The sequence below is a fragment of the Ailuropoda melanoleuca genome, chromosome 8 (genome assembly GCF_002007445.2).
Source record: "Ailuropoda melanoleuca isolate Jingjing chromosome 8, ASM200744v2, whole genome shotgun sequence".
NCBI classification, from domain to species: domain Eukaryota; kingdom Metazoa; phylum Chordata; class Mammalia; order Carnivora; family Ursidae; genus Ailuropoda; species Ailuropoda melanoleuca.
This window is the reverse complement of record NC_048225.1, coordinates 57,834,534-57,856,979: the sequence shown is the minus strand read 5'-3', so window position 1 is coordinate 57,856,979 and position 22,446 is coordinate 57,834,534. Positions and strand designations below refer to the sequence as shown.

The following is a 22,446-nucleotide window of genomic DNA, read 5'->3' as shown; positions in this document are numbered from 1 at the left end:
TGAGCTGCCGAATCTGTGCGAATGGCAGAGTATCTTCTCCTGCCAGAAGATGACTGCTGTCAAGTGAGAAGCAAGGAAGACTTCCAGGAGAGGAAACAGTCCAGGACTGGGATGCAGATGTTGTTCCTCAGTCCCAGCTGTGTGTGACCCTAGCCTTTCTGGGCATTGGTTTCAGATCACAGCAAGGGGCACAGACAGTGGGATGGCTTAACGTGCACAGGCAGGTAGGAGCAGCTCCAGGGATCCAGACCGTGGCTCGGAGACAGTCTCCTGTTCAGGAGCTCAGGGAGAGCAGAGATCTTACTGCTGCCTCCCTCGGGATGTCCCCTGTGATCCCCTGACTCAGAGAGGACACCGAACTGTGCGAGGCCTGGAGAAGGGGCGAGGGACCAGGGGAGAGAGGAGTGGGCAGTGGAAGATGAGAAGCAGCCCCTTGTCTATGGCCAGGCTCAGAGCAGACACTGAGGCGGAGTTTGGAGTTTGAGAGGAGGGCTCTCAGCAGCTTTCTCCTCCCTTCACTTAGCCTATGAGAAGGAGCAGAAGTGTGCACGGTGGGCATGGGCCATATGGGGTAGCTTTCCCTGGAATTTTGCCATAAGGAAATATGCTGGTAGGGCCCCCACCCTGAGTTCAGGGCTTTGCTATGGGGCCCCAGCCTTTTACAGGTTATGTTTGCCTGTGGTCTGGGGAGAAACGTTCCCAGGCCTAAGGGAGTGACATCTTTCTTTCCTTGGAAAGGCTGGGTCTGTCTTGTTAATCCTGAAAGGATGTTCTCAGGGTCCAGAGGAGCCCAAGGGCCCCCACGCTGAGAGAGGTAAGACCAGACGCCATGACGTGGCAGAGCCTTATTCTTCATAAGGACGTTCTGGTTTCTAAACCAGTGAGACTTTAATTTGAGAAAGTCTAATCTGGTTTATTACCTGCTTCTTCTCTCAGGAGTGAAAATGGGGGGGTGTGAGAGAAGGCCCAGGAGGCAATGCTGCGGAGAAGCCTGGAGCAGACCCAGAAAGGCTCGATAGCCCCCCACAGCTCCCCTCTGCCACTGCAGGCCACCCTGTTCTCTGCTCCCATGCCCCAGGACCCTCACTCCCCGGAAGAGCTTAGAACACCAAATGCAATATCTCGTGAAGTTCATGGACACAAGCTGGACTTCAGGCAGAGAATGGAAAGCACGTTCTGGCTTACGTCCTTTGTGTAGGCTGTTCCTCATCCATGTAAACCCAAGGAAGGAAAGTCCGTCCGCCTCCACCGTGTGCACCTATACTGTCATCGAGGCACCTGCCGCAGGCCTTTCCACGGCTGCTCAACCTTGACGGTCTTCTGTGTTCTCTGGGTGATCTGAACTTTTCCAGACTAGTTCCTCCAGACTCGATGGGTCTGTCCATGGACAAAGAACAGAAGGAAAAAGAGGCACAAAGCTGAGTGAGGGGATGAGAGTCCACACTGGTCAAAGAAGGAATTAATTTTCCCGACCCAGGTACTTCAAAGTATGATAACAGAACTGGAGGGAGGGATGTCAAAGCCATGGGCAGCTGGGACAAAATACTAGACAAAAAACTAGGCTGTTTGGGCAAGGAGGTGAGCTAGTCCAGGGGCGTCTGGAAAAGGACTTTGGAAGAGGAGTTTTGTCTGAGTGTCAGTCAGTGAGTGAAAGAAAAAAGAGTGATTACATCTCTCCAAACATCTGACTTACAGTAATGGAGGGAGCACAGAGAATGTTGCTGGGACCAGGGATGGATGACACAAACAACTTCCTTGGGGACAGGCCATCAGGAAAAGGGTATTCGGATGCTCCCGTGTCCCTGGGCCAATGAGGAGAAATACTACCCAGAGAAGACTGTCAGAAGAGTGTGGTTTTTAGTCAGGTGAGTTTTGAGCTTTGGTTTTTTTTAAGGATTTTATGTATTTATTTGAGAGCCAGAGAGAGAGAGAATAGGAGTGGGGCGAGGGGCAGAGGGAGAAGCAGACTCCCCACTGAACAGGGTGCCTGACACTGGGCTGGATCCTGGGACCCTGGGATCATGACCTGAGCCGGAGGCAGATGCTTAGCCAATGGAGCCACCCTGGTTCCCCGATTTAGTCAGATGAGTTTCGATTCAAATCCTAGTTGTATTTACCAGTTGTGTGCCGTGGAGTAAGTCTGTTGACCCGCCAGCCCCAAGTTCCTTCATTCATCAGATGGAAACGTTAGCTATTCCACAGAGGGCTATAGAACCCATAGGTCAGCAAAAGCTGCAGCACCCGCAACCCCGACCCTCATCCCCAGAGAGCTGGCTCTGGCCCCTCACAGGCCTCATTCACACCCTGCAGGGACAGAACGCAGTGGAACCAGGAGATGGGACTGGATCCCACACTGCCCACTCTCAACCAGACTGTGCTCGTCCCTGGACCTGGGCCCTTTGTCCTGCTGGGGGTGCCGGGCCTGGAGGCCTTGCACGCGTGGCTTTCGGTGCCTCTGTGCCTGCTGTACGTGGCTGCTGTGACAGGGAACGGCCTTCTGCTGGGGCTGGTGGCCGCTGACAAGACACTCTGGGCACCCATGTACCAGCTGCTGGGGCTTCTGGCAGCCGCTGACTTGGTTCTGGCCACATCCATGGTACCCAAAGCTCTGGCTGTGCTCTGGGGCCTGTTGTGGGAGATCTCCTTTGCGGCCTGCCTAGCCCAGCTCTTTGTCACCCACGTGACCTTCATTGCCGAGTCTTCGGTGCTCCTGGCCATGGCCGTGGACCGCTACGTGGCCATTTGCCAGGCTCTGCGCTACGGGGCATTGCTGACCCAGCGCGTGGTGGGCATAGTGGCTGTAGCCGCGGTGACCCGTGGTGCCTGTGTCATGGTACCCCTGTGGCCCTGCTCCAAAGACTGCCTTACTGTGGGCAGCGGGAGCTCCCCCACACCTACTGTGAACACATGGGTGTGGCTCGGCTGGCCTGTGGCGACACGCGCCCCAACATTTGGTATGGCTTGGCCACCACGCTGCTGTCCCCGGCCCTGGACTTGGGGCTCATCGCTGCTTCCTACGCCCTCATTCTCCGCGCTGTGTGTCGCCTGCCGTCCCACGGTGCCCGCTGCAAAGCCTTGGGCACCTGGGGGGCGACCGCCAGCGTCATCACTGTCTTCTCTTTCCTGGCTCACCTTTTTGGCCGCCACACGGTGCCCCGCCATATCCACATCCTCCTGGCCAACCTCTATGTGGTCATGCCCCCGGCCCTTAATCTCGTGGGCTACAGAGTACGGACCCAGAAGATCGCTCAGAGGCTCAGGCGCTGGCCCGGGCTCTTCTGGGCCAGGGCAGTAAGGGATGCGGGCCCTGAGAAGGCCTCCCGTGGCACTGACTGAGCACCTGTTTGCTGAGACACAGGCCCTCCCATGGCCAAATACTGCTGCCCCCGCCCTCTGAGCGGGGCTCTAACCGAGGTGTCTTCATCATCTGCCAATAGGTGGCACTCTGGTCACCCTAGCCCTGTTCCTGCTCAGGGACAGAATGCACACTGAGCTCACCTAGCCTGGCCTGGACCTAGAGTGGCTAGAATTCCCTATCCTTTCTAACTGTGCCTTAATCTCCACAGTTGCATCTCACACACATAGAACATGTTGGGTCTGGACTGCGGCAAACAAGGAGGCCCAGGACACGGCGTGGAGATCAAGATCTCATCTTTCTCCATCACTCAGCCAGCCGGCACCGGATTAGTGAGAAGTGGCTCTGCATGGGGCCTTTTGTCCAGTGTGTGACGCTAAGCAGGAACTCCATGTTTGCTGACCGGGTGAAGACAGATGGGGCTGAGGAAATGGCACAATGTGAATCAAAGAGAACAGAGCTCTGGAAACTGACACGAGTTCTGAGCTGGCTGATTCACACTGTCAATCTTGGAAGAGCTGCGGGCTCTGGGAGGGAAGGCAGTGGACTGCCCCGTGCCGCCCACCTGAGCTATTTCCCTCTCTGCTCACGTGCAGAGCTTTCCCCGGCTTTCCCAACTGGTTCCACTTGCTAGTTTATTTGGCAACACATAGGCAGAGGACCCCAGCTCCAGTTGTCATGCTTTGAGCCCTTTGTTCTTGCACACTTCCTCCTCTCCACCCCTTCTTACATAAGGTTGTAGGAACTCCCGGCTGGACAGTGATTCTGGAGAGGTTCCCTGCTCCATGCAGCTGAAGTCCCAACTCATTCCTCTCGTACCTCCCTAACCTCTGTGGCTCCCTTGGACCTGTGGGTACAGCAAGGCCAGGCCAGAGGAGTTGAAGGAGAATGGATCCCAGCCTGGAGCAGGGAGTCAGAGGGTGAAAATCTGTAAAGCAAGATGTGGGTATAATCTCTCATCAAGGATTGCCCCCACAGAGCCCAAGGCATGTCTTCCTGGGGTCATACATTCACTTTAGCTCCCCGGCCCTTTCCGTGGAAGGAGAACTACACACTTCATATGCCTCTTTCTACTGGGTATTATGTGTCAGGCAGTGGGCTCTAAAGGAGGCGAAGCATTAGTAAATGACCTTTACGTGAAATGCCTATGATATTGGAATTGGGGGAGCAATGACAAGTAGGGAAATAATAAAAGATACAAATTTCTCGATGGAAAAATGAAGGAAAATGCAGCCTTCATCTGACATTCCCTTATTTGGGGGGTTTGAGATTCACCACTGCCTGGGAAGTACTCAAGAGACATAGTGGAAAAGGAAAGAACATTTTGGGTGGTCAGCCCCAGGAACACTGAGCGTTCACTCAGGAACCAACTATTCCTTTTCTTTAGGGTACATCAGGCGACAGCCCAAAGGACTAGAGGCTTGACAAGATGTTGGGAGGGGGTTTTCTTGAAGGACAGGCTGTGGAGGCTGCTGGCAGCAGGTCGATTTAGCAGATCCATCTGAATAGTGGGGTGGGATGGAAATGTTTAGGGTGCTTAGAACAGTGAAGAGGACAGACACTAGGGGTGGGAGGGAACATAGCAGAGCAGGCCAGCACGAGGTGGCTGAAGCAGTCCCCCGGAGATAGAGCTTGGCCCTCTTCCAAGGGCCCTTGGTTAAGTAAATGGCTCCTTCAGATGGATAGTTACATTTTCCTCTAGGGTATTCCTCCCTTGAAGTTGAGAGAAAGCCCATACACCCTCCTGAAAGGGACCCATCCCAGTGCCCCCCACAGCCTGTCTCAGGTTTGCATTCTTCTGTTTGGACAGGAGGGCTCAGCAGGACAAGGACAGATCTCAGCCGGAGACAGAGGAGAGAGACCGTGTTTGTGTAAAAAAGTCCCTTCTACCCATATCCGGAAGCACAAGTGTATCACAGTCCTCTTTTCCCACGCCCCACCCTGTCCCTTCAAAACCGCTCTCACTTGCTCAGTCCTTTCAGATGTTGAAATCTATATCCCTCCTGCTGTGACCATTCATTGGTACCAGAAATAAAAGCCTAGACGACCTCGAGGGTCTTGCTCCCCTCCTGTAGCAGAAGCAAGATGCAGCCTGCCTTGGCCCTCTGGTTGCCCTTACTGCCGCTCCTCCTGGTGCTTCCAGGACAGACTCAGGTACAGACTGAAGGTGGAGGCATCTGAAGCAGGTGGGGATATGGCTCTGGGCTTTGGAGTGGCTTCCCTCACCACACTGATCTGTTTCTAGAAGTCCCAGGTTTTGAGAGAGAGTGAAGGTGGTGAGACCGAGGAATGTCTGGAAGGAGGGTGGGATACCGAATCTGCTCTGATTGTTGCTGGGCTTAGGGTGAGAGAGGGAAAACAAGGATGGAGATGAGAGAGGAGGATTTCTGGGCTCCACCCTGTTCTTCTTTGAGGCCTCACTTTCTGCAGAAATCTGCCACCCTCTTTTTGTGTGAAGAATGCTGTTCCTGAGGGAGGCCCACCTGGGCTATTGTAGGCACGTGTTCATCATCCCCCGAAGCTATACCACTGGGCTGCAGCTGCAGACTGAAAACATGCAAAATCAACTCCTAGGGCCAGGAGAGCTATGTGTGGGCATATTCAGAGAAGGACAGTAGTCACCCATCTTGATTCTTGAAGAATCTGTAAGAAACCCCAGCTGATTCTTTTTTTTAATTCTCAGAACCAGTGGTTTTCAAGTATAACATGAAGAATTGAAGCCAGACGTTGTCCTGTTCTAGTGAGCGCTCAATATCAGTCCAGACTCTGGTGCCTCATGGTGCTGCTAATATTCATCTCCTTTCCTTGACAGTTTGGAGCTCTCTGTTCCTGCTGCCTTCATGGCAAAGTGAACTTGCAGTAATGTACCGAATCTCCAGAGTAGTGGTACCTCTAAATGGTGCCCCTAAACGGGTCCCCCAAGACTTCTTTTCACATCATCTCTCCTCTCTTCCACAGAACCTCCAGGAGGAGCCTACTCTAAGTTCTGTGAACTGCAACCAGAAACAGCCAGTGTATGAGGTAGGGTGAGGATGGCCCCATCTGTAGGAGCTGGAAGGGGACTGTGCAATGTTCTGGGAAGTCAAGGGAAGGGTCACTCCAAGTCGCAGCAGAAGGCGACTGAGACAGTCATGAAAAGCCTCCTGTGCAGAGAGCTCTTTTCAGACACCCCAGAGGAAGGTCGGCTCTTCTGCTGCATGTCCCTACGCAGCACACGGTGCTCCATGTGTCATCACGCTTAATGTGCCCATGGCCTTGCTTTTGCAGCTGGTGAAAAGTGTGCCAGGTTCTGTGGATGAGAATGGCCTGTGCCATTGCGTAGTTCACCTGCCCAACAACCACACCCCCCTGAAGCAGCTGGAGCAGCTACAGGCTATAACCCAGGAGCTCATGCACAAGTATGATCAGGAGCTCTCCAGGGTGAGTGCTGGGGCTGTGACCTCCTGGATCCAGCATGAGATGAGCCAGGGTGGGAAAGAAATTGCAGAAGGAAGCATAGCCCTCTTCTTTGAGATGAATCCTGAAGACGAAGGAAGAATTAGGTATCGTTCTGGGAATCTCAGTGGCAGTCACAGTACAGGGAAGCTTGTGTACGATATGCTTCCTCCACTAACAGGACAATTCATGGGTAGAGGTGCAGCGGGAGACGGGCAGAGGTTATAGCGAAAGAAGAGGGAAGTGGGATGGCCAGTGCAAAGGAGACAGAAAAGAGTTGGAGTTGAGTTAAAATAGGGGCAATATCTGGAGAGAATTGTGGACCCGGCTGGTGAGCTTGAAGTCAACGCTCTAAGTAAATGTGAGTGAATGGAAATGTGGCATCCACCATGCGATGTGGGCAGTTGCTCTTTGGAATGGGCATTCATGGAGCCCTGGGGAAGCCTGATGGGAGAGGGCCAGGAAGCTGGGAGTCTGTGCATTCATTCACTCACCAAGACACTCGTGAGAGTGTGGCTGTAATAGGAAAGCAGGGAGAGAAGCTGGGCATCCGGGGGAAACAGTTATTTTTCTTGCAGTGAAAAGAGGGACATGAGCGTCCTCAGGTGTGAGATGGAGTTGACACGAATGCTCACCTCAAGGGCTCTAATAGAACAAATGAAAGTGTCAGATCTGAGAGTATTTTGTTGGTTGTGTGGCATTTGACGGCATGTGAATGGAACAAAGAGACACAGGTGTTGAAGTTTGGGGCACAGGCCTGTCCCTGGTCCCACAGCCATGTCAGTGAGTCCACAGGTACCACTGAAGATCAGGGTAACCAGGTCCTGGAAATGAACCTTGCCCTGAAGCCCAGAAATCCCATTGCCCTTGCTTCCTCCTAGGAGGCCCCGACCTACAGCCTGCTACGCCTGGAGCTGGAGGGAGCACGGGAGTTGGTGACCCAGCTTATGGCCAAGGGAGGAGGTAGTGTGACTGAGGACCTCCTTTCTCAACTCCAGAGCCAGGTACGTGGACAGATTAGAGAATCCATCTCCCCTCCGTAGTCTCCTGTCTTATTTAATCTCATAAATGTGATGATTTCTAAAATCTCTGGGGGAAAAAGATACTGAGCTGAGTGATATGGGAGCCTCACTTCAGTTCTTAGGAACAGTCCATGACCCATATCCTTGGCATCTTGTTTCCATAGGTGGCGAATGCCAGCCTCTCACTCAAGCTTCTGGCTGACTCTGACCAGCGCAACCTACGAGCTTACCGCCAGGAGGTGGATGTCCTTGAGAGCCGGCTCATTGATTGTGAAAGGGAGAAGTGGCAAGAGGCTTCTGGTCCACCCCTGCCCCCTGGTGAGGTCTCAGTCTGAATTTCTTAAGATCTCATCTCCCTAAAGACAGGGAATGGGAATGGAGGGTTGTTTATGGGGTACTGACGTTTGGGTACCAAAGGTCTTGATGTAGAATCAATCTTTCTTTTCCTTGCATGGCGCATCACTGAGGCACGCAGACTGAGATAGGTGCACGCTCACATGCAGGCACACTAGCATACACAGATATATATAGACATCCCTATAATCAGTCATGTGCACTGTCCTCTATTATGCAAAGTAACCCGCTTATACACCTGTGTGTGCCCTCAAGGAGAAGGAAAGGTGCTGAAATGCACACATGGCTATTAACACTTTCATTGTCCTCTCCCTGTGGGTTTGTGTTTCACTCCTGGTTTCTACCTTGCCTGCCCTCTTCTCTAGGTTCTTGTGCCCATGGAGGCCTCCAGAGAGTCAGCAGACCTCTTGTGGTGCAACTCAATTGGAGAGGCTTCTCCCACAAGGCAGGTGCCTGGGGTCGAGACTCGACACCCAATCCAGACTCTTCCCTCTATTGGGTGGCTCCTCTGAGTTCAGGCGACAGGTGAGCCGAGGATGGTTTCTCTTTTTTAACCAGGTTCATTCCAAATGTTTCCTACCCTACCATAACAGGTTTGTCTCTTTGTGGCCCCAGCAGAGTTTCCTCTCTCCATTTTAGGTATGACCCTGGCAAACTTAGCCTAGGCCTGACAGGTTACATCGTAGAGCTGCTCTCAGGATTAAGGATGACTGAGATGGCCCTGAGCTCCTTCACAAACCCACTGTGTGAAATTTCTAATCCCATCTTAATCCAAACTGGTTCTATCTATAGCCTGATCTTATCTCAAGAGGAAACTCTTTCCACCTGGCCCTCAGAATCCTAGCTGCTTCTTAGAAGTAGTTTAAAGGATGAACTTGACCATACTTGAGACTTGGACTCAAATGGAGCTGAGTTTGAATCTCAGTTCTACCACGTAAGCTATGTGAGCTTGGAGAAATGCATTAACGTCTCAGACCCATTCTAGCCACCTGGAAAGTGAGGATAGTTAAATTTTGAGAATATCATGTGAGATTTCACAGCAAAGTGAACAGCATAGTCAGTGCTGATAGATGCTTTTTAGATAAAAGGATTGCTAACGGAATCCATAAGTAGGTGAAAGAGCCCTTCAATTACCTGGCAGCCTGGCTAGGCGGCTAGGCTAACACACAAGCAGGGAGCTTAAAGTCAGTCCATATAGGAGTATGAGAAAGAGCCAACTGAATAGGAGATTATGGGAGGGAAGCATGAACGTGGTTTGAAACTGTCACTGAAGAGCTCAGTGGAAGCTCATCTCAGACAGATTAGTGTTACTGATAACATTGCTCCCAATTCCTACAGGTGCTTTACAGCACGAGAAGTGCGTTAACATGACTTTGCATTTTATTTTATTTTATTTTAAAGATTTTTATTTATTTATTCAACAGAGATAGACACAGCCNTTTTTAAAGATTTTATTTTATTTATTTGACAGAGATAGAGACAGCCAGCGAGAGAGGGTACACAAGCAGGGGGAGTGGGAGAGGAAGAAGCAGGCTCACAGCAGAGGAGCCTGATGTGGGGCTCGATCCTGCAACGCTGGGATCACGCCCTGAGCTGAAGGCAGACGCTTAACCGCTGTGCCACCCAGGCGCCCCCAACTTTGCATTTTAAATCATCTCAAAATCTCTATGGGTAAGGCAGGACTTACTGACCAATGTCAAGCAGTGACAACACTCTGAATTCAGGGATAATTGAAAGAACTTTCCAAAGTCACCTCATGAGCATATGTCTCCCCAAATCCAGCTCCAGAACGACGTCCTGTTGCAGTACACCCGTGTTTTAGGGGCAGGTGGAAGGCAGTGGAATCTAGGTACAGAAGAGTCTCCATAAAGTAGGAAAGTAAAATAGCTATCCCTTGTTGGTTGCTTAACTTGGCAATGAATAGTGTACTAATTGGTTTATTTGTATTATTTCAGTCAGTCGTAATATCAATGAAATAGACTCTTCTGTTATTCTTTTTACAGATTTGAGTTATGAGTCGACTGACTTTGAGCAAATTACTTAGTCTCTCTGAAACCAAGTCCCCTAGTCTGTGGTAATACAACCCACCTTCTGGTGCTTTTGCTAGAATTAAATGAGATAAGCCACTCAGAGTTTCCACGAGGCATTGTTGAGTTGATGTCAATGTTATTACTATTACTGATTTTTTTACAGTTATGTTTTTGTCCCAGTATGTAGTAAGTAAAGGAAGAAAGATTACAAATCAGTTCTGTTTGATTCCAAAGCTCCCGCTATTAATTAGAACACTAGCCTGCTCATTTTTATCAGCATTGTGTATCCTGACGATTCTGGCGTGGCACTTGGCCTAGGTACTTTGACTACTACCGGCTGTACAAGTCCTATGATGACCTGGTGCTGATGAAGAACTATGTGGAGAGGTCAATGGGCTACGGTGATGGCAGTGGTAATACCGTGTACGAGAACTTCATGTTCTTCAACTACTACGGCACACGTGACATCGCCAAGGTGAATCTCTCCTCCAACACTCTGCTGCGACGACGCCCGCTGCCCAGCGCCACCTACAACAACCGCTTCTCCTATGCTGGTGTGTCCTGGAAAGACATAGATTTTGCTGGTGATGAGAAGGGGCTGTGGGTGCTCTATGCCACTGAGGAGAGCAAGGGAAACCTGGTTGTGAGTCGTCTCAATACCAGCACCTTGGAAGTGGAGAAAACCTGGCGCACCAGCCAGTACAAGCCAGCCATGTCGGGAGCCTTCATGGCCTGTGGAGTGCTCTATGCCTTACGCCCCCTGAGCACCCGCCAAGAGGAGATCTTCTATGCTTTTGATACCACCACTGGGCGGGAGCGCCATCTCAGCATCCTGCTGGATAAGATGCTGGAAACGCTGCATGGCATCAATTACTCCCCCTCGGATCACAAGCTCTATGTCTACAATGATGGCTACCTGATCAATTATGACCTCAGCTTCCTGACACTGAAGCACAAGCAATCAAAACTACCAGCTGGAAAGTTCTCCTGGCTTCCTACTGTACCACATCCGGTCACACCCAAGAAAACTTCCAGGCCCTGACCCCCTGGGGCAGAGTACTGGGAGAATCATGTCTCCTTCTCATCCTCCAGATGGATCACCCCCCAAAATGGCCATCAGTCCTACTGATTGAGAAATGTTGATTAGATCTTCATTATTGATGATTCTTTATAATTGATAATTCTATAGAATCAATAACTCAATCTTCACATTAAAGTTCTTTTTAGTAATGGCCTAGGTGGATTTGATTGGGGTTTAACTGGGAAACAAACACTAACACTAACAAACACCTCTTTACTAGAATCCTAGAATTGTAGGAACCGCACTCTAATTTTTAAAACAAATCTATTCTGTGTTTTGAAAACCAGGAATCCAGCTCTGACAATTATAAAATTCCATGAACTCGGCTTAGAATGGTAAGTCTCAGGTTGAGAGCCTCTGGTCCCAGTGCGGAGACCCAGGGCAGCTGGTCATTAGAAAGGGTATAGAAGCCCGCTTTCTTATCCTCAGCCGCCTGCAGGGTACCTGGGGAGAAGAGGGACAGTGTCTTGGTGTGAAAATCAATGTTTCCCTGTCCTGATTCGATCTCACTTTGAATGCAATTGAGAGAAGGCCTTAGCCTAAGTCCCATTCTAGGAAGTGAGCAGTGAACGGCTGAGCATGAGAAAGGTCTGACGGGGACTGAGCTGGTGGTCTAGACATTCTCAATAGAGAATCTTTAGGTGTGACACAGGAAGTCCCTTGGCCAACTGTCTGTCATTTCTTTGCTCATCTTCAACACCCTGAGAACATGGAGGCCTGGACACCCCACCTCTGTTACTTATCTATCCCCATGATTTAACTCCCTTCCATGGGGTTGGATGGAATGTTCAAAATTTCAGACCCCAAAGTCTTCATAGTCACACAGAGGATACCAGAATACTTCATGCACACGGTCTCATGCTGATACTTCCACATATACGAACATTCACAAATAGACATCCAACCAGACATATCGGTTCCTCCTCATATGCAGAATATTTCCATCTCCATAGATAGAAGTACACATTTTAACGTATCCACTAAGGGAAGGTTCATCTGCCGCCCAAATACAGATCAAGCACCATCCTCCAAACCTGCGTGGAACTGAGAATCTGTTTTAGTTGCCTAAACCTGTTCTGTTAGGGATTTCACTATGAATCACCTCCGCCATCACCTCTTGAATTATAGACATCTCTCCCCCTAATGCTATGACACAGAGGTGGGCACTGGAGACTGGGCTAAGACACTGAATCAAATCTTTCTAAAAGTTCTGCTAAAATGACATGTAGAAAAGGCCAAGAGATAGGTGAATAAAAAATATTTTGCGAGGAAGGACTCACGTGCCTTTAACTGATATGTTCCTTAGGGAGCCTCCCCAGCTAGCCTTGCTGCTGCTTTAAGGACAGAGGAAAGCTTTCTCCACATGGGAGCACTGTCAGTTAAGTCCAGTATCCCTAAACCTAGAGCCAAAGAAAATCATGACCTAAATCATGACCTCCTCTTCCACTTGTGAACTTTGTCCTTGCTGCCTTTTCCTTTGTAAGGCCTCACTTTTTTGTGATCTCTAACAAAAGTAATAAGATCCTTCTTACAGGAAAGAATCTATTCTTACCGGTATGCAGTTTTATCCGTGGCTTCAACAAACCCAACTTTCAACATAAAAAGCCTGCCATCCCTAAAGGGACCCATACACCACAGACAAGAACACATCTCACATAAACGATCTGGACTTTTTTTTTTTTTTAAGATTTTTAAAATATATTTGACAGAGAGAGAGAGAGCAGAAGTGGGGAGAACGGCAGGCAGAGGGAGAGGGAGAAGCAGGATCCCCAATGAGCAGGGGCTCAATCCCCGGACCCTGGGATCATACCTGAGCTGAAGGCAGATGTTGAACTGACTGAGCCACCCAGGCATCCCCATTTTTTTTTTTTAAATAGTTCTATCCCGAGAACTTTGTCTTCCATTTTCTGGAAAATGACCTTATTTTATTTTATTATGGAGATCTGGTGATCCAACCCCACCCCCACACATACGTCTCCCTTCCCCAGCTGGTCCTGGCAGAGACTGTGAGACTAGAGTTGACATCACAATATCCCTTTTTTGAAGAGGTTATGGTCTTGGTGGGTGGGGCAGAAAGGAGGGGCAGCCCTGGGTGGAGTCATCTTTACTTAGTCCACCTAGTACCAAGTATGAGTCAGTAGCCACGACAGGCCTCAGCTGGGCCACATCTGGAGAAGTGGGGTGGGGGATATAACATCACAAAATACCTGGCCCCAGCCTGGTCACTCATCCCTCTCTGGGCAACAAGGAAACTAGCCTTTGGCCTAAGAACGCAACACCTGAGACGAAGGCCAGCAGAAACATTCGTCTGCCCTCACCCCTTCTGCCCCGGCTTCCACCTGCTCACCATCTGCCTGCTGACTGAGGTCCATGCCGCATGTCATCTCTCGAATGCCCAGGATGGCCCAGGATGGGTGTCCTTCAGGCTTGCCTGCAAACAAGAACATCTCTTCAAGTGTCACCCGAGTGATAGTGAAGACAGCAGGCAAGCAGGAAGACTTTATGATAGCAGATGACACCTTAGTGAGGCAATTCAAGGAGAAGCTATCCACTCACTTTAAGTGCCAGATGGACCAACTCGTGCTGGTCTTCATGGGCCGCCTTCTCAAAGACCATGACACACTGAGCCAGAGGGGCATCCTAGATGGCCACACCATTCACTTGGTCATCAAGTCCAAATGCAGCTCCAGATCCCTAGCCCATTCTTCCCGGAACCTGCTGACCAAAGAGCCCTGCCACCGGGACAGAAACACCGAAGGAAACAGCAATGGAGTGTACCAACCTGCCGGTGTGAGTCACACCCCAGTGGAATCAGCCCTCCTCGTGGAGCCTGATGCACCCAAAATGCATACCCAGGATCTGGAAGTGGATAGTCCAGAGTACACAGCACAAATACTACAGAATCCTAGTATCCAGCAGCTCCTGTCTAACACAGACCTCATGAGACAGTTCATCTCAGAACACCCAGACATGCAACAACTGATGCAGCAGAGCCCAGAAGTCTCCCACATCCTCGACAATTCTGAGATCCTATGGCAGACTCTGGAGCTGGCCAGAAACCTTGCCATGATTCAAGAGATAATGCAGATCGAGCAACCTGAACAGAATCTTGAGCATCCACTGGCACACACGGGCTTAGAGACAATGCCCGGTGGGGACAACGCCCTGGGTCAGAGTTATGTTGATTGCAATGACCAAATGCTCAACAGCTCACAAGATCCCTTTGGGGGCAATCCTTTCACAGCTCTCCTGGAAGGGCAAGTTTTGGAACAAGTTCAATCCTCACCTCCATCTCCAACACCACCCCAGGAACGGCGGGACCGGCTCCCACAGCTCCCTACAACCCGAGTCATCTATACTAGTTCTCGTGGTTTATCCTCCATCACCTCAGCCAATGTTACCCCCAACAGGGTGACCCATACTCCCAGTGCCTATGCCACCGCTATCCCCGCCAAGTGCCGGAGTCACACCTGTCCCATTCAGCAGCCGGCTGGGGTACCAGCCTTACCTAGCATAGAGCTCACCCAGCAGCCCCAGGCAGAGGATAAAGATGGCACCATCTCTCTAGATAGCTCTGACCAGAAATTAGAAGATGACCTCCAGGCTTCAGATGAGCAGAGCAGCTCCCAGATCACAGGGAACATGATGCAGTTGCTTTTGAGCAACCCGTACTTGGCAGCCCAGGTGATGTTCCTAAGTATGTCCCAGCTGAGTGAAGAGTGTAGGCAGCAGCTGCCCCCGTTCCTGCAGCAGACACAGCTTCCCGACGTGCTGATAGCCCTAGCCAGCCCTAAAGCGTCCCGAGCAATATTGCAGATTGAGCAGGGCCTGCAGCTGCTGGCCACAGAGGCTCCTGTTGTTCTGCCCTGGGTTGCACCCTACCTCTGGGGCCTGGGTTGGCTTCCCGCACCCAGCTGCAGCCACCCTGACACGTGCCCTGGGCCTGGGATGTGCCAGATATTGCTGAACCCAAAGATCCCGAATGCTGCCACAAGTCTGGAACCGTCCTGCAGACGCTACAGTCCTTAGCTGGAGGCCCTTCCCACCTTCCACAAGCCCCTGAGATTCGTTTCAGTCAGCAGATGGAATCTCTCCAGGCCATGGGATTTGGGAACCACCAAGCCAATCTGCAAGCACTCATCGCTACTGAGGGGGGACACCAGTGCTGCTATTCGCAAACTCAAGAGACCCCAAGGATTCTAACCACCATGCCTACTTATTTGCTTGTTACCTGCCTGCTGACCCATTTGACCACATCATCTGCCCCTTCCACCTCTTCTGATGCTTCCAGCCAGGAGAAGTCCTGGAACAGGAGAAACCAAACAATGTTTTCTCCACTGAATAATAGACCACTGGCCATGGGTAGAAGATCTGTCAATAAAATGGCTACTCCCACATGCCCACATCTGAGGTTTCGCTTTGTTTCTTCTGCAAAAAAGGGAACTATCTGTGAGTGATATCCCTGTCTCATCTACAATACATACATGAGCACACACACATACCACGTGCATATATTAATATAGAGATAGGGAATCATAGTTGTGTACATAGAACCACAAACTCAGATATCATGCCATGCTCACATACCCAAGGTCATGTATATGCTGTGCACACATGCACAAGGTCGCATAGCCATACATTCAGCACACTGCACACACAGTCATGGGCATGCACAGCAACACCCAAATACCTAAGACATACACAGACCCACGTGTAGGGGAAGACAGTCATAACATAGCCATACAAAAGGGAAAATTACTATAGATAGACACATATGTAGTCATAAAGATTTCCTCAATTTCCCAAGTCCAAATTATTCCAGTTTGAAAGTGGAAGAAGAATGGCCTGGTGGGCTAGGGTAGGAGAAGCCCACATTTCAGCCAGGTCTACGGAAGTATTTATCCTCTTTAGGAATCTCTTACCAACTGCCATTGTCAAAATCATAGGACTTTGCTGACAGTCCTGTCACTTTTGCTGGACTGTCACTATTCTCTCTTTAGCACAGAGAGATACAGTTGCTTACCCTGACTGCATATTCCCATCACCAAAACTCAGGCGTCCGGGGCGGGGGTGGGGGGCATGGCACCTTCCGAGAAAACACATCCTTCAGCATATCTAATGTCCGTAGCTTGTGTTTTCTGTGCTTAGCAAAGGCCCCATCTCCTCCTCTTCCTGCCTCCCTAGGAGTATCCCAGCCAATTGGTATGTAAACTATTACATAAGTTAAATATTGTTTTAGGCATTGAAGAAAGAGAAGTGGCCAAATAAAGTCAAATAAGTCAATTTCATAAGTCAAATATTGTTTTAGGCATTGAAGAAATAGCAGTGGCCAAATAAAGTCAAATAAGTCAAATAATTCCATAAGTCAAATATTGTTTTAGGCATTGAAGAAATAGCAGTGGCCAAATAAAGTCAAATAAGTCAAATAATTTCATAAGTCAAATATTGTTTTAGGCATTGAAGAAATAGCAGTGGCCAAATTAAGTTCCTTTATTTAGGAGTTTACTTTTGTGGGGATAAGACTGTATTCTACTTAACCTATGAATAACTGCTATGAGGAAAAATGAAGCAGGCTAAGGTTTTCTACATACAGGGTAATCTGGGAAGACCTCTCTGGAAAAGCATTAATTGATCAGAAATCAGAAGAAACTGGGAGAACTGAACACACACTCCCTTGGGAGAAGTATGTTCCAGGCAGAGGCGGCTACCTAGGAGTAAAAGTGTGACGTGGGAATATTCTTTATGTGTTTGAGGAATAACAAGATGTTATAGCTGGAGTGGAGTGAACTAAACAATGGGAGGAAAAACAGGACATCAGGAAGAACTTTGTAGGGTCTGATAAGCACTCTGGATTTTCCTATGAATGCAGTAGAAAATCCCTGCTGGATTTTGAGCAAACAATGCAGGTGTTTCAGGACTTTGGTCTGGCTGCCAAGTGGGAAAAGACTGTGCTAGAGGATGAAGCGAAAGTGGGCCCACCAGTGAGGCAGTTCTTGCAACGGAGCAGGTGGGAGATGGTTGTGGCTGGAGCGCTGGAGGTGGCGACGTGGATTCAGACTCTGGTCTGCAGAGGGTACCCACGGAATTCCGTGTTCTCCTCACAGACGACCCCTCCTCCAGCCCTGACACTGCCATCAGCAAGACTGAAGGAGGGTCCACAAAACTCCAAGCGCCCCTGCAGATCGACTGCCGGACTCCCACTCCCCCCTCAAAGTAGCAGAAAGATAGGTCTCAAGAAAGAATTACATCCAAAATGGATCTTCCACCTTCCCATTAAGGTGCCTTCATCCACTCAATTCATCCTTTTTTTTTTTTTTAAAGATTTTATTTATTTATGTATTTGTTTGTTTGTTTATTTAGAGAGCTCCAGCAGGAGGAGGGGCAGAAGGAGAGGGAGAGAGAATCCCCAGCGGACTGTGCACCATGGGGCTCCACTCGGAGCTTGAAGTGGGGCTTGACCCCAGGACCCTGAGATCATGACCTGAGCCCAAACCAACGGTCAGGTGCTTAGCCAACTGAGCCACCCAGGAGTCCCTATCCAATCAATTAATCTACCTAGTTAAGCTTTATACCCTGTTTGCCTCACGTTACCTGAAAAGCTCAAGCCGTATTGTGCCATCTTTCTGATTCTCATCCCAATATGCTCCAAAAACCCCTCATGTGACCCAGTTTTCCTCTGGTCATCAATTCTCCAAACCTTTCCACCTACCATTTAGAACTCATAATTTAGCAACAGCAAAACCCTACTCTCTCTCTAACCTTTCCCCTAAATGACCCCCACCTGTTCGCCATAACTGAAATCTGGTGATCCACTGACAGACCTCACACTCTGTGCTCCAGCCTGTTATGAATAAAGACCAAAATCAAGCTCTTGACTTGGCCACTGACCCCAGTCTCTCTAATTCATCTACTCAATAGCTTAGTCCTGCACTTATTTTCTCTCCCTTCTGCATCATTTGTCCCTCCTCATTGTGTTGTTCCCATCAGAATAAAAGCATGATGTAATATTCCCAGCTTAAGATAAAACAAAACAAAAGTTTCTCTATGCCCACATTTCCACGCAGCCATCATAACCTTTCTCTTAGGTTCAAAACTCTTATTGAATCTACTTCATTTCCAAACCACTTTCTTTTAAACCCACTTGCTTTTAAACCCATTCCAGTCAGATTTATGACCCCTCCACTCTCCAGGCCTAGACCCATCACGGTCCCCCATTCTCTTGCCAAACCCAGTGGTCAGTTCTCCGCCTGTATCTTCCTGACCCACCAGCAACATCGACACCGTCAGTTACTCTCTCCTTTCTGAACTCTTCTTCATTTGCTTTGCTCTCCCCCCTCCCCTTTTTCTCACTGAATGTTTCATTTCTTCTCAATTTCCTTTGTGGAGCACATCTAATATTCCAGACTTGTCAATATGTAGTGCCCCTGCCTTGGTCTTTTTACCTTTATCCAGTTACTATACTCACGGGTCTTGCAGTTCTAAGTACTCTGCCCATGCTGTTGAACTGTAGACTCAAGGCAGCAAACTCCCTCCCTTCATGTCCATTTGGGTATAAAATAAACATCTCAAATGTATGTGACGCTGAATTCTGGGTTTTCTATTTAACAACTTTATTCCCTGGGGCACCTGGGTGGCTCAGTCAGTTGAGCATCTGAGTTTGGTTCCTGTCGTGATCCCAAGGGCCCTGGGATCCTGTCCTGTATCAGCTCCCTGCTCAGTGGGGAGCCTCCTTCCCTCTCTGCCTCCCTCTCTCTTTCTCTCTCTGTCTCTCAGGAATAAATAAATAAAATCTTTAAAAAAACACACACACACCTTCATTCCCTATTGTTGTTGTTGTTGTTTTTTAATATCAGTAAATTGCCAATCCATTCTTTGGGTTCTTCTGGGGAATAACAATAATATTTTTAAAAAGTAAAATAAAAACTTCATGTCATTTTTGGCCTCTCTCATATTCTTGATCTTGCCCATCAGAAAGTCAATATGCTGAAGCTATATACAAAATTCACGGCTAATGTTGAGTCAAAGAGAAGATGGAGACATAGAATGCCAGGAAGAACAATTCAGGATGCAGCTGAATTTGTGTCTCCACGGGCACATGGGGGCTAAGCCTCTCCTAATTACGCAATCCAAGGCTGATTCTCCACACACCACATACAGGTGTGGTGGAAGTAGGGCTCTTGGCCTGTGATGGAAGGGTCAGCCCAGGCCCCTCACTATGAAGAAGGCATCAAGGTAAAGGAAATAGAAGAGGTAAAGGGGGGTGGTGGAGTTCCCGGGGATACAGGGCACCTCGGAGAGATCTCAGGAATCCATTGTGTGAGGCTGTGATGTCAGTGCTGAGGTCACAAAGGTGACCTGATGGAGTGGGTTCCGGCCCAGAAGACTTCAGGGTGGCTGTTAGCAAGATGAGGGTGGTTTGGAGCCCTGTATAAGAGGAAGGACGGGGCCACAGCTGACTGGTATGTATGCCCCGACCCAGACCCTTCTTCCTGCCGTTGCCCTTCACTCACCAGCCATAGACCTCTTTCTCAGGGCATCCAGTTTCCCTCTCCCCACCCGACACCTCTCAGACCCATAATCCTCCACCAGCATCCCATCCCAGGACCTCACTGCCGCTTCCATGCAGACTCCCTGTGCCCACACCCTGAGACCCCAAGCCCTCCTCCCGCTCACCTTTCCTACTTTCACCACTGCCCGAAAGGATGATCTTGGTACCCCATCCCCATCCCCCAGCTGTGTCCCCACAGACCTGGGCCTCCTGCTGCCCACCATGGCCAAAAGCGGAGAGGCCCTGCCACAGGGCAGCCCAGCACCGATCCAGGATCCCCACCTCATCAAGGTGACAGTGAAGACACCCAAGGACAAGGAGGATTTCTCAGTGACAGACACTTGCACCATCCAGCAGCTGAAGGAAGAGATATCCGAGCGCTTTAAGGCCCACCCTGATCAGCTGGTCCTAATCTTTGCTGGCAAAATCCTCAAGGACCCTGACTCACTGGCACAGTGTGGAGTGCGAGATGGCCTCACTGTCCACCTGGTCATCAAGATGCAATGCCGCACCATGGGCACTGAGCGTCCGGCTGCCCGAGCCCCCAGCCCTGGATCATTCCCTCAACCAAGCTCCATTTACCCAGCAGACGGGCCACCCACCTTTAGTTTAGGTGTTCTCACAGGCCTCAACGGGCTGGGCCTGACCTCTGGTAGTTTCTCTGACCAGCCAAGCTCACTGATGTGGCAGCATGTCTCTGTGTCTGAGTTTGTGGCTCAGATCATTGATGACCCTTTCATCCAGGGTCTGCTGTCCAACACAGGCCTAATGCACCAGCTGGTTCTTGACAACCCCCACATGCAGCAGCTGGTCCAGCACAACCCCGAGATCGGGCATATTCTCAACAACCCTGAAATCATGCGGCAGACGCTGGAGTTTCTACGCAACCCAGCCATGATGCAAGAGATGATGCGTAGCCAGGACCGGGCGCTCAGTAACCTGGAGAGCATCCCTGGTGGCTACAATGTGCTTCGTACCATGTACACAGACATTATGGACCCGATGCTTAATGCAGTACAGGAGCAGTTTGGTGGCAATCCCTTTGCTGCTGCCACTACTGCTAATGCCACCAGCAGCAGCAGCCAACCTTCGAGGACAGAGAACTGTGACCCTCTCCCCAACCCCTGGGCTTCCACATATAGAGGCTCAGGAGGCAGGCGAGGCAGGCGTCCCGGGGACCAGGATGTATCTGAAACTAGAAACAGGGTTCCCAACATTCTGGGCAATATAAGTCTCTATGACTATCTTCAGCAATTACATGAGAACCCCCAGTCCCTGGGAACCTATCTGCAACGGACTGCATCCACCCTCAATCCAAGCCAAGAACCACCACCACCAGGAAATCGAATGCCCCCAACTTCGTCCTCCTCCCAGGAATGTGAGTCAGGCCCGCCTCTCCCCAAAGAGTCGGCAGCCATCAAGGGAAAGTCCTCTTGCCCATCATTCCTGAGATGCCCCTCAGAGAGCAGTACTGGACAAGACGGAGGCCAAGGTGGTGCAGGGAATGGCTCCGCTGGCCACAGCACTGACATGCCTGACCTTGTCTTAGGGCTGGGGCGTTCTGCCAACAGGGCGCCATTTGTCCCTTTGCCGCCGTCCCGCATGGCAGCTACCCCCGGAATGCCTGAGCATGCCTGGCTGCCCCCACCAGCTTATCCAAGATCTCTGAGGCCTACCGGCATGAGCCAGGTCCCACCGTTGCAGGATGAGATGCGCCGGCCGCTGCCCCTGCTACTGCACTTTCAGGCCGCCGTGGCCAACCCTCGCGCCATGCACGCCCTGCTACAGATTGAACAGGGTCTGCAGATCCTGGCTATCGAAGCACCACGCCTCCTCCTCTGGCTCATGCCTTGCCTAGCAGGGCTGGGAAGCATGGCAGGCGGTACAGAGCCTAGAGGGGGCGCCCTTATGCCCGAGGATCCCCCTCCAGCCCCAGCTCCTGAGGATCCCCCAGCGCAGGCCTCTGTGGAGCTGGGCCTCCACTCCACCCCTTTCCTCCAGCTGTTGCAAGCTCTAGCTGGCGCCAACCCCCAGCAGCCGCAGCCCGAGACTCACTTCCGGGCGCAGCTAGAGCAGCTGCGGGCAATGGGCTTTCTGAACCCCGAAGCCAATCTCCAGGCCCTCATAGCCACGGGGGGTGACGTGGATGCTGCTGTGGAGCAGCTGAGGCAGGCGTAGGAGCCCCAGTTGTTCAAGCCATATCTTCCCCTCCGTGCCCTTTCCCCGTATCCCACTACCCGAACTCCCCCGCTCTTGAATGCAGCTGCACACTATGAACCAAATCCACTATGATGCCCTTTACTGCGGAGACGATGTTGTTCCAGAGTCAATGAGGAAGGCTGAGAGCCAGAAACAGGGTGGGGGTGCTGTGAGTGACCCAACCCCCCCTGCCGCTGTACCATCTTGGGGCCCCAGTCTGAGCTCTGCTAATGCCTATCTTGAGACGCAATTGCATCCAATCTCCAGTGTCTGCTGCTGCCTGAGTCCAGTTCTTTGTGGGCCGGGCGGGAGGAAAGCTGGTGATGAGAGCTCTGTCTGCATGGGTGGGATGGCTTGGAGGGAGAGCTCAAAGTTTTAAGGTTCAAAGATTCGTGGAGAACAAAGGAGGGTGAGCTGAGGCC

General features: G+C 50.5%; 4 protein-coding genes across 4 annotated transcripts; all 4 read left to right on the top strand.

Moving 5' to 3' along the window:
• Positions 1–2,335: 2,335 nt before the first annotated feature.
• Positions 2,336–3,336, top strand: LOC100478005 (olfactory receptor 52D1-like). The gene is made up of 2 exons (XM_034667614.1): positions 2,336–2,785; positions 2,878–3,336. The coding sequence occupies exons 1-2, from the start codon at positions 2,336–2,338 to the stop codon at positions 3,334–3,336; spliced, it is 909 nt and encodes a 302-aa protein (XP_034523505.1).
• Positions 3,337–5,355: 2,019 nt separating this feature from the next.
• On the top strand, positions 5,356–11,424 carry LOC100478255 (olfactomedin-4). The gene is made up of 7 exons (XM_034667721.1): positions 5,356–5,509; positions 6,314–6,376; positions 6,623–6,775; positions 7,672–7,794; positions 7,977–8,130; positions 8,532–8,691; positions 10,515–11,424. Exons 1-7 carry the CDS (start codon positions 5,441–5,443, stop codon positions 11,236–11,238), a joined length of 1,446 nt encoding a protein of 481 aa, XP_034523612.1. The 5' UTR covers positions 5,356–5,440; the 3' UTR covers positions 11,239–11,424.
• A 1,981-nt stretch (positions 11,425–13,405) lies between these two features.
• On the top strand, positions 13,406–15,676 carry UBQLNL (ubiquilin like). The gene is given in 3 exon segments (XM_002926073.4): positions 13,406–15,208; positions 15,211–15,428; positions 15,430–15,676. Coding segments are annotated over 3 exon segments (1,830 nt in total). The 5' UTR covers positions 13,406–13,647; the 3' UTR covers positions 15,481–15,676.
• A 3,979-nt stretch (positions 15,677–19,655) lies between these two features.
• LOC100469954 (ubiquilin-3) lies at positions 19,656–22,234 on the top strand. Its single transcript, XM_002926074.4, has 2 exons — positions 19,656–19,736; positions 20,011–22,234. Exon 2 carries the CDS (start codon positions 20,048–20,050, stop codon positions 22,001–22,003), a length of 1,956 nt encoding a protein of 651 aa, XP_002926120.1. The 5' UTR covers positions 19,656–19,736; positions 20,011–20,047; the 3' UTR covers positions 22,004–22,234.
• Positions 22,235–22,446: the final 212 nt, after the last annotated feature.